General features: G+C 31.5%; 1 protein-coding gene across 1 annotated transcript; it reads left to right on the plus strand.

Moving 5' to 3' along the window:
* Positions 1–14,660: 14,660 nt before the first annotated feature.
* LOC110859063 (putative nuclease HARBI1) lies at positions 14,661–15,837 on the plus strand. The gene is made up of 3 exons (XM_035859197.1): positions 14,661–15,147; positions 15,215–15,531; positions 15,596–15,837. Exons 1-3 carry the CDS (start codon positions 14,661–14,663, stop codon positions 15,785–15,787), a joined length of 996 nt encoding a protein of 331 aa, XP_035715090.1. The 3' UTR covers positions 15,788–15,837.
* The last annotated feature ends 681 nt before the right edge of the window (positions 15,838–16,518 follow it).

Below are 16,518 nucleotides of genomic sequence, written 5' to 3' on the forward strand. Positions count from 1 at the left end.
GTCCACCGTTACGATTCGCTAAAAATTATTACCATATCGCACTATGTTTAATCTCCGGAAGAAAGTAGAAATTATCAAACGACATATACCATTATATCAAAATTGTAAATTAAAATTTTATACATATTACATAATAGTATTGTCGGCCTATTTTATTGTCCTGAATGTGTGATAATGGACGAGAATTAAAGGAGCCCAGGTCTGTTACATAAGTTTTTTGTAAGGTTTTGTTCATATTCACCTTGAAAATGTATAAGTTCACCTTGATGTGAACTGTAAACCACTGACATAAATTTGTCTTCAAGTCTTTACTTTGATTTTTAAAATTCTACACAATTTATAAAACACGATGCGCTGGCGTTTACAGAAATTTGCGATAACAATATACTCACAGATTTATAAGATTTGGTCGAGACCTTGTTTATTTCATACTTACATATAATCAAGTATTATTATTGTTGTATTATCTATCCGTACAAATTGCGTAGCTCACTTTATGACAGTAATTTTAAATTTGCCTTAAATTCTTATTGCTGTTTTTGTCACCAGTACTGTTTTGAAAAGCAGTATATTAAATGTTACTATGAATATGTGCAACATCAATTTATATGAAAACTACATTTGAACCATAAAATGGCAACATTAGTTCCAATTGTAGTATTCGTATCTATTTTAACTACAATATATGCTAACAGATATATGGTAACTGTTGCAGAAATTATATTCTTGTTATTCCATCCATGAACATTGAATTAACGCTCGTCACATGAATTGACTAATTCTGAAAAAAGTAAAATCTTATCCTATAATATCCAAGGAGTGATTTACAGATCCAGAGCTCGGATCTACTTTGTCTGAAAAGTTCATAGCAGGAGTCGGTGGTGGCAGAGGATATAGCACAGAGCGAAATAATCCAAAATTATCGGAAACAATTCCACGAGCACTTTTTTAATGAAATTTTTGCGTACTCCGAGTTGTTGAGGGTGAAGGCCAAACATATAAAAAAATTGACGAGCCACGCCCACTTTGGGTGTGGTTTTTTCCTGGTAGGGTTAGAGCCAAATGGCATATCAAAAGTTGTAGCTCATGCGATGGTACATCTGCAGTAAAAATTTCATCTAAATCCGTTCACAAACAACAAAGATATCCAATGGCGAAACTCGGCGACAGTCAAAATGCGACGACTTTAGGGGCGTGGTTCTCCGAAAGGGGCAAGTACAATACTCTGAAAATTATTGTAAATTGTAGTCCCCACTGATCTTAACGAATTCCAAGAAAAACGGAGATCTTGATTCTGCCCCTTTCCAAGCTATAAGCCCGGGAACATTGGGAACATTCATGGCGAAATTGTCCAAAAAGGGTGAAATTTGACATGTCGTATCGCAGTAAAAATCGATATCTAGCTTCAGCCAGGTCTAAAAAGTGCGTCGCAGGTGAAATTGACCCATGTCGTCAGGGAAGCATGTCGACGTGTCGAAATTTCGACATGGAGCTAGAGTTGGACATTAAAACTTGGACATTAAAAGGTCGATTTCTATCGAAATGGCGTGTCGACATGATCAAAAGTGTTTGTATATGTAGTTTGGAGGGCAGGGGAGTATTAGTTTTAAATTTCACCTCTCTAGCTCCATGTCGAAATTTCGACACGTCGACATGCTTCCCTGACGACATGGGTAAATTTCACCTGCGACGCACTTTTTAGACCTGGCTGAAGCTAGATATCGATTTTTACTGCGATACGACATGTCAAATTTCACCCTTTTTGGACAATTTCGCCATGAATGTTCCCAATGTTCCCGGGCTTATAGCTTGGAAAGGGGCAGAATCAAGATCTCCGTTTTTCTTGGAATTCGTTAAGATCAGTGGGGACTACAATTTACAATAATTTTCAGAGTATTGTACTTGCCCCTTTCGGAGAACCACGCCCCTAAAGTCGTCGCATTTTGACTGTCGCCGAGTTTCGCCATTGGATATCTTTGTTGTTTGTGAACGGATTTAGATGAAATTTTTACTGCAGATGTACCATCGCATGAGCTACAACTTTTGATATGCCATTTGGCTCTAACCCTACCAGGAAAAAACCACACCCAAAGTGGGCGTGGCTCGTCAATTTTTTTATATGTTTGGCCTTCACCCTCAACAACTCGGAGTACGCAAAAATTTCATTAAAAAAGTGCTCGTGGAATTGTTTCCGATAATTTTGGATTATTTCGCTCTGTGTATAGGTATTATCAAGATATTATCAAAATAAATTTTTATAAGCTTATAAGTTGGAAAACGGTGACGTTTGAAACAAAATTGAAAGTGAGCATTCAAATTTTATGACCTGCACTTTATTCAATTATGTAGTTTAACACAAAAATAACTTCGACGCTTGAGTTGTGCACAGTAAATTGAAAATATAAATTTGATAAAATAAGTCGATTTTTATTTACATACTATTAACTGACCTCCAAATTTATGGAATATACTTGCACAATAATTTCAAATGTAATATAATAATAAACCCGATTTTGGTGATAAATAAAGTCTCGTAAAATATTTAGAGACACCTTTATGTAGGTCCGGATTCAGATAACTTTATTTTCCTTATGACTTATATTACTTATGAAGTCATTTTTTAACCATTTACACATTCGCACCATTTGTACGAAATTTGAAAAAGTTACGTTCGAACCGAGGAAAGTAAACAAAAATGATAATTCATTGTTAATAAGGACACATATGAAATAGCTACACCTTTTACTCCTACTCCATCAGACTATGGCTAGTTTTAATAATACATAATACCAACAATTATGTACCACAAGTCTAAACGGTACAAGGCAGATGAATTGATGGCGTATAATTATTTAGCATAGATACAGTTTTACAAAAAGTTGTTTATTTTTTATGTGTCATTTGTGGTAAAACATGGCTGTGTAACTATGAACATACCAGAATAAATCAATCAATCAATTAATTTAACGCTGTGTAGTGATCAATTGTAAAATCTTGCAAAACTTCAAATTTACGAAAAGCCCGCAAAACTGTTTAACTATATTTTATTTGCTACATGTACAAATTTATACCCACATCCAATATTTATGAATGTTTACAATTACATTGTTGGTTAAAAGGTCCCCGGTTCCTTAAACGATATTTCATAAAATTTTGCTTATGAAATTATTACAAGTTAAACTTGTAACAATTTCCACTGAAAAATTTCCCACAATGAGTTTATAGCCATCATTAAGATAACCCGAAACATAAACAGCAAGAACAAATCAAATCTTTATCAAGTATACCAAATGCAAAACTTAAGTTTTACAACTTTGAAACCATATCAATTTTCATATATCTCTAAACAGAAATTAATTTAGTAATTAAGCTATTTAACAGATTTTATTAGATTTCCTAATACCTTAAATTGTTATATGTTTAAATGACTTAGTTCACATCTTAGTGTCTAACGAGCTGATTTTAAATATGTAATTTCATAACAAATTTTAAAATCAAATATGAATTAAGGAAATTTTTGAAACTTTAGTGAGCTAAGTTACTTTACCAACCAACCTTACCATTAGTAAACTATATAACCGTTCACGATATCCTAATAGGTCTCTAACATCTTAAATGGCTGTCGCTATCCTGATTCGTAACTTCTAGATTGGTTATAAAACATGGTAATACATGATTTAATTTTTTTCAATTTTATGAAAATTGTAAATAATTTTTAAGTAATTTTAGTTAATGCTAACTTTTCTGAATCATAGTGTACAGCATCTCATTGAAAAATTTAACACTCATTTAAATTTTGCTTGTAACATATTTTGCGAATTTCAAAACCTAAATTTAGTTCTCCGTGAACACCAAACACTATGAACAACAATCTATGCAAGCATATTTTAATCACGGAAAGCAAATAATATTAAAGTTGGAACTAAGCTGTCGCATTTTTGAAAGTTAATTATGTTTTGAATACTTTTTAAAATAACTTTGAATAACAAAATCTTACTTGAATACATTTGTTACCGACTAGTACATAGTAAATTTATTACCAGGCTAGGTAATAGCATTTGCACGTTATTAGCACGCCGGCAATTTAATCTTTTATAGAACTACTTGGTAAAAAATTATCACTACCAATTAATAAATTTATCACCAAGTTACTTAAGTGTGTCTTCACTTCAATCAATTTTTAATCCAAAATATTTCTACCAAGTTTTGCGATACAATATTTTCACAGAATGATTAAATTTGCGCCTTCCAAAGTATAAAATACTAAATTAAAAAACGTGCCTGCCTGCTAATACACCGCATTTAAGTTACGCACTTAAATTACGCATGTTAAAAAACAAAAATAATAGAACTTTTTTTAAATATGATACTCACCTTGGTCCTATTAAAACGTTAATCATACATAATTTGACTTAAATTAAGCTCATCTAAAATCCCCTATTAATTGGATGGTCGGATTAAACTACGTTTAAGAAAATCATAAAAGAGGGTTCTATATTTTAAGCTGGATCTCAATACTGAAACTTGGACTGAAATATGTATGAATTGATAGCAAACCAAAATTTCGGGACCCGGGATAAAACATCCAAAAATGAGATCGTTTTACTTATTTACACTTGAGACCAAGAGTAGAGCATAAGTTGCCGACTCGTATACTTCACGATTTGTTTTATTTTTAATTTATAATAAAATTAAGAAAACAATATATTCATATTTTCAAATATAGTGGAATTACGAAAAATTCCTTTAGATTTTAAAAATCATGACAGCACACAAATTACGGTCAAATCTTATCAAGAAGGCTCAAGAGACCAATCTGCATTACAAATAAACTACTAACATCCTAGAATACTCACACCGGCGGTGAAATTTCATATTTTTTAGTCAGAAAATATTATTCCTTTAATATATCGTAAAGCATATTTTTTGTTTTACTTGCAATCTTACAAATTTAATAAATTCTCTACTAGTTTGTTTACTAAATTGCGAGAATTTTTACCTAGTTCTTATATAAATCCAGAAGTCATAATTTTGATACGAACATTTTGACAAGTATAATTTGAAAAGCAGTACAAAATTTCGTACAATCAAATCAAATCGGTTTAGTACGTACTTGCATTATGGACCAACCACTTAATCAAATAAATATTGGCAGACTACAGAATTTAGTAAAATATGTATAGTTTTTTGGGGCCTAACAAAAACTTTAGTTCAAATTATGCTGAATTAAATTTTAGTAATAAAATAAATGAACTAGAACATTTTGATATTTTCTGCACAGTCCTGGCTAAACTTGCACAGAAATAAAACACATGCGTTTTCAAATGCCTGCAATCATAAACCGTATGTCATTTAGTAACGAGAGAAAATATTTTTAAAAACTAAAAACTAAATCAATATAACGCCAAATGGTAATTGTTTATAAAGTCTAAATATATTAAGATTCGAAGATGCCGTAACAGGATACGCCGGATCAGCAAATTTGACTTTCTAAACCATATTAAACAAATTTTCCCAAACCCTGCCAAGCTGAGGAACTTGATTAATTTCACAACTTTATTCATATCGTGATTCTATTTTCTAACCGTTAAAAACGTTATTCTGAATGGGAAAAATACTTAAAATATTTTCATTTTGCTTCAAATAATCAGTTTCGGATGTCCAAAACACTTTTTGAACACGTCTAATACCATCCAAGTTATATGAAAACTACATGTAGAGTAGAAAACGAGCAATATTAGTTCCACATCTAATACTCATACTTAATATTTAAAATATCACTTTATGTATATGTATAAATGTATTGATTTCTATTATGAAATTCTAAAACCAAAGTAAAGTTTCCTTGCAAATATAATAAGTGGATTTTTTCTTTTTTTTCAAACTTAACAAATACTGATCATCACCCCTGCTCATCTCGTGATCTGATTAAACAAATTACTTATACAAACATTAAGCATTTTAAAATTTGGAGTCAAACTTATACATTTTGGAATTGGTATAAATATGTATTTCAAACCCAGAATAAAAAATAATCTGGTCACAAGTTATTATCACACGTGATACGATTAATTAGAAATCTCAAACAAATCTCGGTAAAAAAGTTTCCCAAAAATTATTAACCGCATATTAATTCCTATACATGCACAAATTTAGATCCATATCCCATATTTATGATAACGTTGCAGGCAAACTATAACAGTAGTATTAAATTAGGAACGAAATTTCTTTGTGATTATGCGTCATACCAATTAAGTTTAGGTTTACCTTATGACCTTACCAAAAGGGCATAAGTGACTTCATCTTCTAACTTGGCGTTATAAAAATTTATGACCCGCGAGAAATTGTAATCTTCAAATATTATAGAACACACAGAGGACAAAATGAGACATCTACATAATATCTTATGTATTTATTCTCCTTTTAAATAATACTATAACCTTTACATAATTATGTAGATGGCTTTGATATACAAAATTAATTGTAACTATATAGATACACATAATTGTGCAGCCACGTGCTTAATGTTAGACTTTAATGGCCAGACATATTTATTTATTCTATAAAGACCGGCATTAGCAATAATTAGAGAATTCTTAAGTTCATTCATGGAGTAATCAAATCAATTATTTTTCCTGGGATTATAATCGATCTAATAAATAGATACACATAGAGCAATTGTTTCCCATCATTATTCTCAACCTCTTAAATCTACCTTGATTGTTATACGAATGTCCCCAAATGTAAGAAATGTTGCGACTTTAATTGTAAATAAGAATTACAAAAATTATCTTGGTCATTTCAATCTTAACTTCTAAGTCAAGCATCATGTGGTTAAAAACTTTTAAGACACTGCTAATCTTCCATCTCAAGATTTGTAACTTAATAAAGTGCAATTTATTTCAATGGGATCCTATCTCAGAACAAATCGTAATACCAAAAAAATGCCCCATTTATCACCGCTATTTTCAAAAATTCCAAGTTTTATCTCACCTCGTATACGTGCTTGCGATGGCGTTAAAAATTCTGTTAGGAAAAGATCCTTTAGGAGAAAAGTGTCAAGGTGGTGTTTTCCTCCTAATTTCGCTTACTCTCTTTATAATATATATATATTTACTCTCTTTTCGCTTACTTTCTTTATCCTTAGTTTTAGATAATCCAGGCATGGTTGCACAAATCTCATCTCACGTTCACAAATCTCACCTCAGTGAGAAATAGTGAGGTTAATGAGAAATAAGGAGATTAATGAGAAATATGAGAAATAGTGAGATTTATGGGCGCCATCTAGCGGATAATGTAATGCACTACTAATAACACTTTACTATTACCACTAGATAGCACCAACAAATCTCACTATTTCTCATTTATCTCACTCAGGCCCAAATGAGATGATTGATATATATCATTAAATCTCACTAACCCTGAATCCAGATCATATATATTCTTTTCCTTTAGGTCCACTACCCCCACCATCCATGGAGGGCTTTCTACTCGCCCAGTTTCTCAAACTCTTTGCCATCACATCCATCATAATCCTACTTATGGTCGTCGTGCTGCAACTTCACAACCCTTGTGCCGTTCCTTTTTTCGGATCAATGTCGCCCTTTTGCCAAGGCAATATATGGACACCCCCTCCCACCTGGGTTTGGTTATTAATGTTAATCACGGAATACTGGATATGGTTACATATCGCGTACGACGGAACTTTCTACATGTTTTACACTTTTTTTCCAGCTATTGTTTGCATGCTGGATTATCTCAAATATGTGGGAAGGTGAGTGAGAATACACTTTAAGGGTACGAACCACGTATGTGCGTCATATTAGGCCATTTTGACACTTTTTGAATTATTAGTCAATTTTGGAGAACTAAAAGAATTGAAAATTCATCCTTAATGGGGTTTTAGATTGCCTTCCCGTTGTTGGATTAAAAATATGGATTCAATATTTTGAAAGCTTTTCAATATGGAGATCTATTTTTAAATCTCCGGTGTAACTTTTTAGATCTCCTCATTGAAAAACATTCAAAATATTTAATCCATATTTTTAATCCAGCAACTAGAAGGCAATCTAAAACCCCAATTAGGCAGAATTTTAAATTTCTTGCCAAAATCTGACTAATAATTCAAAAAGTGTCAAAATGAGGTAATATGACGCACATACATAAGTGGTTCGTACCCGTAAGAACTTGTGATATGTATCCGTTTAACAATTATAATTGTTCTTTATAATGATCAGACTAATAAACGGCCTGGACACCGGGGATAATAAGGAAATTCTTGTAAGACAAATTTTGCACACATATCGTTCCATCCAATTGTTGGATAACGTCCAAAATTCTGCCATGAAGGGTGAAATGGTACCAGCAGTGCTCGGACTTATTCCACAAATCCAAGTTTTTTCATTATTCGTGTGCATTCGTCTCTACTCAAGCATACAATTTCCAAACTTTCTTTTATTTCCATGGATCTTGACTGATACAACGCTCGCAAATTTGGTTATAAACACATTGGCTGCAAGAATGCATACAGATTCGGGTATGTTGTTGTCAGTGTTGAACCAAGGCCTGAAGAGTTTTCCGGTTAGATCTAGTTCTAGAAAGGAATTGAGAGCGTGTCGACCAACTAAGGTGCAATTTGGGCAAAATTTTGTAGATAAAGGAACACCGATTGTAATCGAAAACTTTTGCATTAATCAGACAGTATCGGTACTCCTGCTACATAACAAGAGTATTTAGTGGTTATTTGGGTAATGTTTAGAAATTCTTGGAAGAACCATTAACTTCGATAACTTCTCTTTAGCTATAAAGCTCAGAAAAAATGTTGTTACTTATGTACATCTTTTAAATAATTTTACGTAATATTACTTAAAAAATTATAAACTATATAAGTCGATGATTTATTCCGAAATGACATAAGTGCATAATAAAAATTAGCAAAAAAACATATTTACAATTTCAATATTATGCGAATTATTTCATTCATTACATATTACGTCATACTTACATACATACTTAAATAATAAGCTTGATATTTAAATTACAAATATGTTTTTTCTAATTTTTATTATGCACTTATGTTGTTTCGGAATTAGCATGACGATATATAATTTTAATGACGAACATATTTATATATACATATACATACATATACATATACATACATATATATATATATATATATATATATATATATATATATACCTCTAGTGGATAATTATATGTTGCTAATATATCTGTCTATAACTTATAAAAATTTCATTTGATTCTATAATACCATTCAATTTTTTTGTAAGAAATACAACTTGCAACTTTCATTAGTACCATATATATATATATATATATAAAATATATAATTGGCGTCATGTTAATTTCCTGTTGTGATCGTTGACGAGCTTGTACATCAAATTTCTGCAATATAAAGAACAAATGAAATTTTATTTGAAATCACTTCATAGTACTGTGTAGGAACTTTGCGTTTTTCTCAAAACGTGGTTTGACCGTTGAAAAGCAAAATTACCAACTAGATAAAAATTATGTAGCAAAAATTATTTATTCGTGAGAATTAAAATTGTTCAAATTGATTTATAAAACAAGTTATTTTTGGGGGTTTGCTGAAACAATGAATAACTTTTTGCACAAACATTTACATATGTATGCACATATATAAAATTTTAGGTAGACTAGTTTTTTTCAAAATTTCTTGCTACCTAAGCCTAATTACTATAATGTAATAGAATCACTTATTTTCTTTCGATAAGTCACACATAGTAATTAATAATTAAAAGGTAAATATTTATTTACATGAATTAGTAAATATGTATATAATCACTTGACAATTAACTAGACATAATTCTACACTACATAAGAAGTTCTTATTAAGAACTACTGATATTCCTGGATATGTCCTTACGATATGTCAATCGTAAATAATATATTTGACCTATATTAATTGTTATTCTATACATACACTATTAAATACGTATATGGAAGAAAAATTTCTTAGGATTAGTCCTGGCCTTCGTTCACACGACCAATTCATTTCACCATATGAATAATGTGCGATATTGCCTAGTTTAGGTTAATCGAGTTGTTCCTGTAGTTTTAAATACCTTAAATGTCGGATATACTTTTGTAACATGTTAACGTCAGGGTTGCAGAAATCTCATCTCACCTTCACAAATCTCATCTCAGTGAGAAATAGTGAGATTATTGAGAAATAATGAGATTAATGAGAAATATGAGAAATAGTGAGATATATGGACGCCACCTAGCGGATAACATAATGCACTACTAATGGTACTCTACTATTACCACTAGGTGGCGCCACTAATCTCATTATTTCTCATTTATCTCACTCAGGCCCAAATGAGATGATTGATATATATCATTAAATCTCATTAAATCTCACTTGGTGATATATATCACTTGCAACCCTGGTTAACGTATCTAGTTCGTAGGCAAAAACGTATCTAGTTCGTAGGCAAATATGTTTCGAGAAAATTTAAGAATTTTGGAAACACTGATATGTCTAACTTTCTTAATCTTTTTCTCATACGAATAGTTGGCTTTGTCTAAAAGGTTAGTTATTCTGCATTTTAAAAAATATTGTTAAACTTGCCTAATTTTAATTTTTTTTACACTAGTCACGTATTTGATTATATTTTTAAACGTAAAATTATTTTTTGACCAAGGTTGACAAAAATAATAAATCATTGCTGTATGGATAACTCCTTTATCAAGATATAAAATAACTGAGAGAAAATCAATGTTCATTAAAACAGTCTAAATTAAAGATTTATGCAAGATTCCACATAGTGTTAAATGTACCAAAAAATCCGGCCAAACTACATAAATACGTAGACATATGTATTTGAAGTCCAAAATGCTTACGTCCAGTTCCAGATTAAATATTTATATAAATTTTCAATTCCAATTAGATATCCAGATTGTAGGTTTTTTGAATGCATTGCTGAGGATGAGTAATCTTGCTCAAAATCATACACCAACGAACAATCTTACCATGAGGCAACTGGATTTATCAGAAATGCAAGCAATTTGTCACAGGTTGCAATAAATTAATTTATTACCACTTGTTACTATTTAATGGTATTTAGCAAACTTATGGTTATACTTATGGTGCTACCGGTTTAAAGCTTTATCGCTGTAGGCGATTCTCACCGTCCGGTGACATTTACCATAAGATTATTTTAGTCGAGTAAAACTCGGACCTAGTATAAATTTTTGAAATTAAGGTGCGAAAGCTGGTTTTAAACAATTTGGTTAAGGTTTCTCCGAAACACTTTAAGCCGAAAGCATGTCGCATTTTTTTCATACATTTGAAATGCGTAACTTTACGTAAGTCTTGTTATTTTTTAAATAAATATTACCACAATTTTAACCCCGTTTGGGAACAGTCTTGGGAAATTTTTGCCAATGATTTAATAAATGATCTAAATGATTTAATTTATTTTTTTTATTTTCTAGTTACTATCTGGCAAATTACTTGAGACACCTACGTAATATCTATAAGCTTAAAAAGATGACGGTAATAAAAATGTGTAATATTAGAAAAATTATTAAAACAAAGAAGTAGTGTACAATATTTTTTTTGTTTAAATTATGTTAAACATAATTTGTAGCTATAAGTTAATATAACGAGTAAGTTTTTGCATTGTATGTCTATACCCAAAGTGTGTCGTCTGGTAATCCTTTTGATTGATTTTGTGTTTTTGGTGTCGATTTGTAGATGCTTCACAGTATTTTTGTGTACACGGAGATGTGCAATTTGGACATGAAGTGAATTACTAAATATTCTCAAATAATCGCACTGGCGTTAAAATATCTAATTATTCAATCAGAATATTCCATTAATATATCGAAAAGCAATTTTTTAAGATACTTACATAGAAAGTTAACACAGTGCAAATTATAGATAATATATATCACAAAATTTTGAGAATTTTAACCTCTGCATATTAAATAATTTTAATATGTAATGTTCGAAATATGCACAAAACAAAGAAGGAATCTTTTATGGCACAATTGAGTTGGACAACGCAACCAAATATTTATTATGGACTTAAACATACACTGTTCTGAATTTTTGCGAGTGTTGCCAACTTAATTTGTTTAATTGCTTTTATTTTATGAAGGCTTGTTTATAATTTCGCTATATTAAATTTAAGTATACAAACATTTTAATATATTAAAATGTTTATATGCTTAAATATATTTAAACATCCACTAACCTGACAGTAATGTGGACTCTCTTACTTTGTACTCTTCAGTAGCACATATATTTTTTTTAGTTGGAACGAATTCCCTAATTATTTTCGTATCTTATCCTCTTACTCTCGTTTACAGGGGATAAGGTACATAGGTAGAGCTAGTGGAAAATAATATATTTTTTACCGAGCACTAAAGTTTGCGTTTGAAGGAAAGTTATTATACGATTATGCATATAAATCAAAAATATGTGTTTATTAATGATAAACAACGTAAAAATAGTAGTGATTTGGACAAAGTTCAATTTTTTTTTACTTTATGCTGGTAATTTTATATTTCCCTTAATTTTTTAAATAGAGTACTTGCCACATTCTTTTAGTACTTTTTGAAAAACAAAATCTAAAATATTTGTGCAACATTGATTTCAAACATATGAAGACTACATTTTAATCCAGAAAATGCGCAATGTTAGTTCCAAATTAGTATAGACGATTATTTAGATTACTATATATTTGAACAGATTCGTTTCTGCCGGTACACGTATAGAAATTTTGGTATTACTCTTATGATTAACAATCCATGTCTACTTTCTACTTTCCATCCAGATGCAAATTTCGCCTGCTACATGAATGGAGAAATCCTGTAAAAGAGAATAAAATTGAGGAATTTATGTGTTTTAAGAGCCAGGAACTTACGCTTAATAAATTACTCGGCGTAATTTTCACTGACGTTGAACTCAAATAATCCGGTAATAATTTGTTATTATATGACTTGCAGTTCTTGTCTACCCTGAAATTGCTCTGTCATCGTGTATGGTCTGATTAAAAAAAAGATACTTTTATTCCTAAAAGGATATCTGGCTGCATATGACACATCTTATCTCATCTCAATGACAACCCTAATAATTTATATTGTTTTTTTGTAAAATTTTGTGTCCCTACTATTGTCCGAAACTTTTGAAACGGGACTTGAAATCGTTTACGACAAAATTTATTTAGGCTTAACCACCTATTATATAATTTACAAAAGTCCGTCCAGATGAAATTTTCCGTGACATCCCAGCATTATGATTGGTTGCTGGGGTTTTATGAAGGCTTGTTTATAATTCGGCTATAAATTATTTAAGATAATTAATATATATATATACTAGTTTGCCAGGACAATGGTTATAACTAAAAATATACAATTTGTATAATACTTTCCAAACTGGTAAAACGGGCTTATTACATAAAATTGGAAACAAATTATGTTCGTGGCAACGACATCGATATTCGTTTTAATCGTTTTGCAACACGAGGCTAAATTATGAAATTACTTTCCAAAACAATTTCTTATTTTCACCCATCTATTGTTGGTGAGGCTTTGCATTTTAACTTCCTACACCGGATATAAGTAGTGCCGACAATTTGTCAAGTCTTGTATTGTATGACTTTCAGAATAAAATTAACATACAGTTTAACAAAATTCACAACATGGTTCCAAAATTAGCTGAATTTTGTTAAACTATTAAACAGCCACCTATTTATTAACAGTACCTATTCTGTTACCAAAGACTAACAAATACTGACATTACCAGAATGGTAATAAATTTAGTAACAGCCACATTCAACTTACTACTATGGCTGTTGAGGAAAAAATGAAGCAACAATTACACAATTTAATTACTTTAATAATAATTTTTAAAAAATAATGAAAATATTTACACAAAAAAGAGGAATCTAATCTAGGAGTCAAAAAAGAGAAATTTTTGAATCAATTTAATTTTGCAAAATTCCCTGAAATCTATTTCGGCGTAAGAATTATAAAATTAAAAAAACTGTAAATGATAATTTGAAAGAAAATGTTATTAGGAAATTTTTCAACAACTTGGTAACAAAAACCCAAATCAAAAATTTAAAAAAATCCAGAGTAAAAATGCGATTCAAAATTTTACATTTTCTGAATATAACTCTAGTATCGGGGTTACTTTCATTATAAGGACCCGTTGGATAATTTGATGGTTGCATAATGTCGTAACACTCACCACTTACTGCAGTATTAATAATGAGAGTTCAGCGTGACTTGACCTTGACCCGCGGGTCATTTCGTATAAATAATGAAAAATTTTGAACCATGAACCTTGGTTACATTGAACCTCGGTCAAAAATCATCTAAACCCGGGTTACTTTTTGTTTTCATATAAATAATGAAAAAAGTGAACGAGGTCACACTGAACCGGTTCACTTTTTGCAACCCAGGTCATGAGCAGGTTCAAAAATTGTTACGCTGATAGAATTTAAAAATAAAACACAAAAACTAACAAAAATTTTAAATTTTAAACATTGTCAAACTCGTCGCGTACTTACAAACGATCAAGGTAATTGTTTTTTTATGCATACATGCAGGATGAAAATTAAAAAAAATTGCATTTTAATTTGATTGCTCAACTTTGATAGATGGATAGGAGAATTGGAACAGCTTTTGACCGGCTTCGGATCTTGGAGAGAAGGATGGGACGACCGCGTCGAATAGCCCAAATCCCCCTCACACGTCTTCGAGATCGATCAGATCCGATGGAATGCTTTGACGCAATTCAATTTAAAGCAAGATTTCATATTTTTAAGGACACTGCATTATACATTGTTGACTTGATCAAAGGTGATCTTTGCGCCTCTTTGAGGAGAGGGACACACATCCCACCACACATTCAATTCCTGATTGTGCAACGCTTTTTTTGTGACGGATCGTTCCAACTAACCACAAGTGACAACTACAAGGTCTCTCAGCCTACCGTATCAAATTTAGTAAAAAGAGTTGCGACTGCTATTGCCAAGCTGAGGAAAAGATTTATCAAATACCCTACATTTGCTGAGGCTCCAGTGGTGAGGACTGCGATATACAATATCGCAAATGATGCAAACTCGGGGACAAGAGGTTTTCCAGGTATGAAGTTGACCGAAATGTAAACAAAGGACAATGCGATATATTTTAATCTAAAAATTATATTCAGGAGTTGTTGGAGCAATTGATGGGACCCACATCCCGATTGTATCACCAGGAGGAGAGGATGCAGGACTGTTTCGCAACCGGAAGCGCGTTTTTTCAGTGAATGTCCAAGCGGTTTGTGATCATCAGATGATATTTACGAATCTCGTGGCTCGATGGTATGGATCCGCTCACGATTCTCGCATATTCGAAAATTCAAAATTGTGTCAGGATTTGGAAAACGGTACAGCTCCAGGAATATTGCTTGGTGATGCGGGGTACGGCTGCAAGCCTTATTTAATGCCCCCATTACTCCGACCTACGACAGTTCCCGAGAAACGAGTATGTGTAATTAAAAATGATTACACGTTAATTTATGTAAGAAATTTCGCCTCTATTATTTCAGTACAATCGAGCCCAAATTAAAACACGAAATTTAATTGAGCGTGCGTTTGGAGTATGGAAAAGAAAGTTTCCCTGCCTAAAGTTTATGCGGCTTAAAATGAAGACAGTACTAATTGTAATTGTCGCAACAGCAGTAATGCATAACATTTCTAGGTATGATATATGGTCAAATTTTGCTCATTATACAATTTAAAAATGATTTTTGTTATTCAGACGACGCAACGATATTTTTGAGGAGGACAATTTCGATGAGGAAGATCAGCATGCGCCGGATGGAAATATTGAGGCTGGACGTAATGGTAGAATTAAGTTGACAGAAATTATTACTACGCACTTTACTTATTAGATACATACAAACCAATCAGTTTTGTTCAACGACATTTTTAATTAATACTTTCGAGCTTTTCCCGAGATTCACTAATTTTAGCATGCAATAATTGTAATTTTAATTTGTTCGCCTCCTCCAAATGTTTCGTTTCAGCTTCTGCCTTTGTTTTTAAAATAATAGCTGTTTCTAGCTCTCGCTAAAATTTTCATTCTCATTCGATGCTCTTCATACTCCATGTCGGTTAGCGATGAACGAGCATCCTTTTGCTTTCGAGATTCTTGCTCTGAAATTAAGAAATAATTTTATGAAGGTTTTATTCAATTATTTGCTAAAAAGTGTTAAATAAAATTGAACAAATTAAATAATGAATTGTTTACCCAATGATTTACTTTTTTTCTTTGGAGGTGATGCAATAATTTTCTCGTGCTCTGGCAAATCAATAGTTTCAACTCCGTCAATAACTGCTGAACAAAAACGAATCCATTATAGTAATAATCTATTTTGTATTACATAAAATAATTTTCAAATTCGGACAGTTAGGTCACGTACCAATCTCAGCATCATCATCGAACAAGTTTTCCAACGACTTCATCTGG

The sequence above is a fragment of the Folsomia candida genome, unplaced genomic scaffold (assembly GCF_002217175.1).
Source record: "Folsomia candida strain VU population unplaced genomic scaffold, ASM221717v1 Fcan01_Sc024, whole genome shotgun sequence".
NCBI lineage: Eukaryota > Metazoa > Arthropoda > Collembola > Entomobryomorpha > Isotomidae > Folsomia > Folsomia candida.

Bases quoted from the DNA above. Each gene is read 5' to 3' on its own strand.
- LOC110859063 (XM_035859197.1), top strand. From the start codon at position 14,661: ATGGATAGGAGAATTGGAACAGCTTTTGACCGGCTTCGGATCTTGGAG. The intron at 15,148-15,214 runs GTATGAAGTTGA...AATTATATTCAG, and splicing joins GGGGACAAGAGGTTTTCCAG to GAGTTGTTGGAGCAATTGAT. The intron at 15,532-15,595 runs GTATGTGTAATT...CTATTATTTCAG, and splicing joins CGACAGTTCCCGAGAAACGA to TACAATCGAGCCCAAATTAA.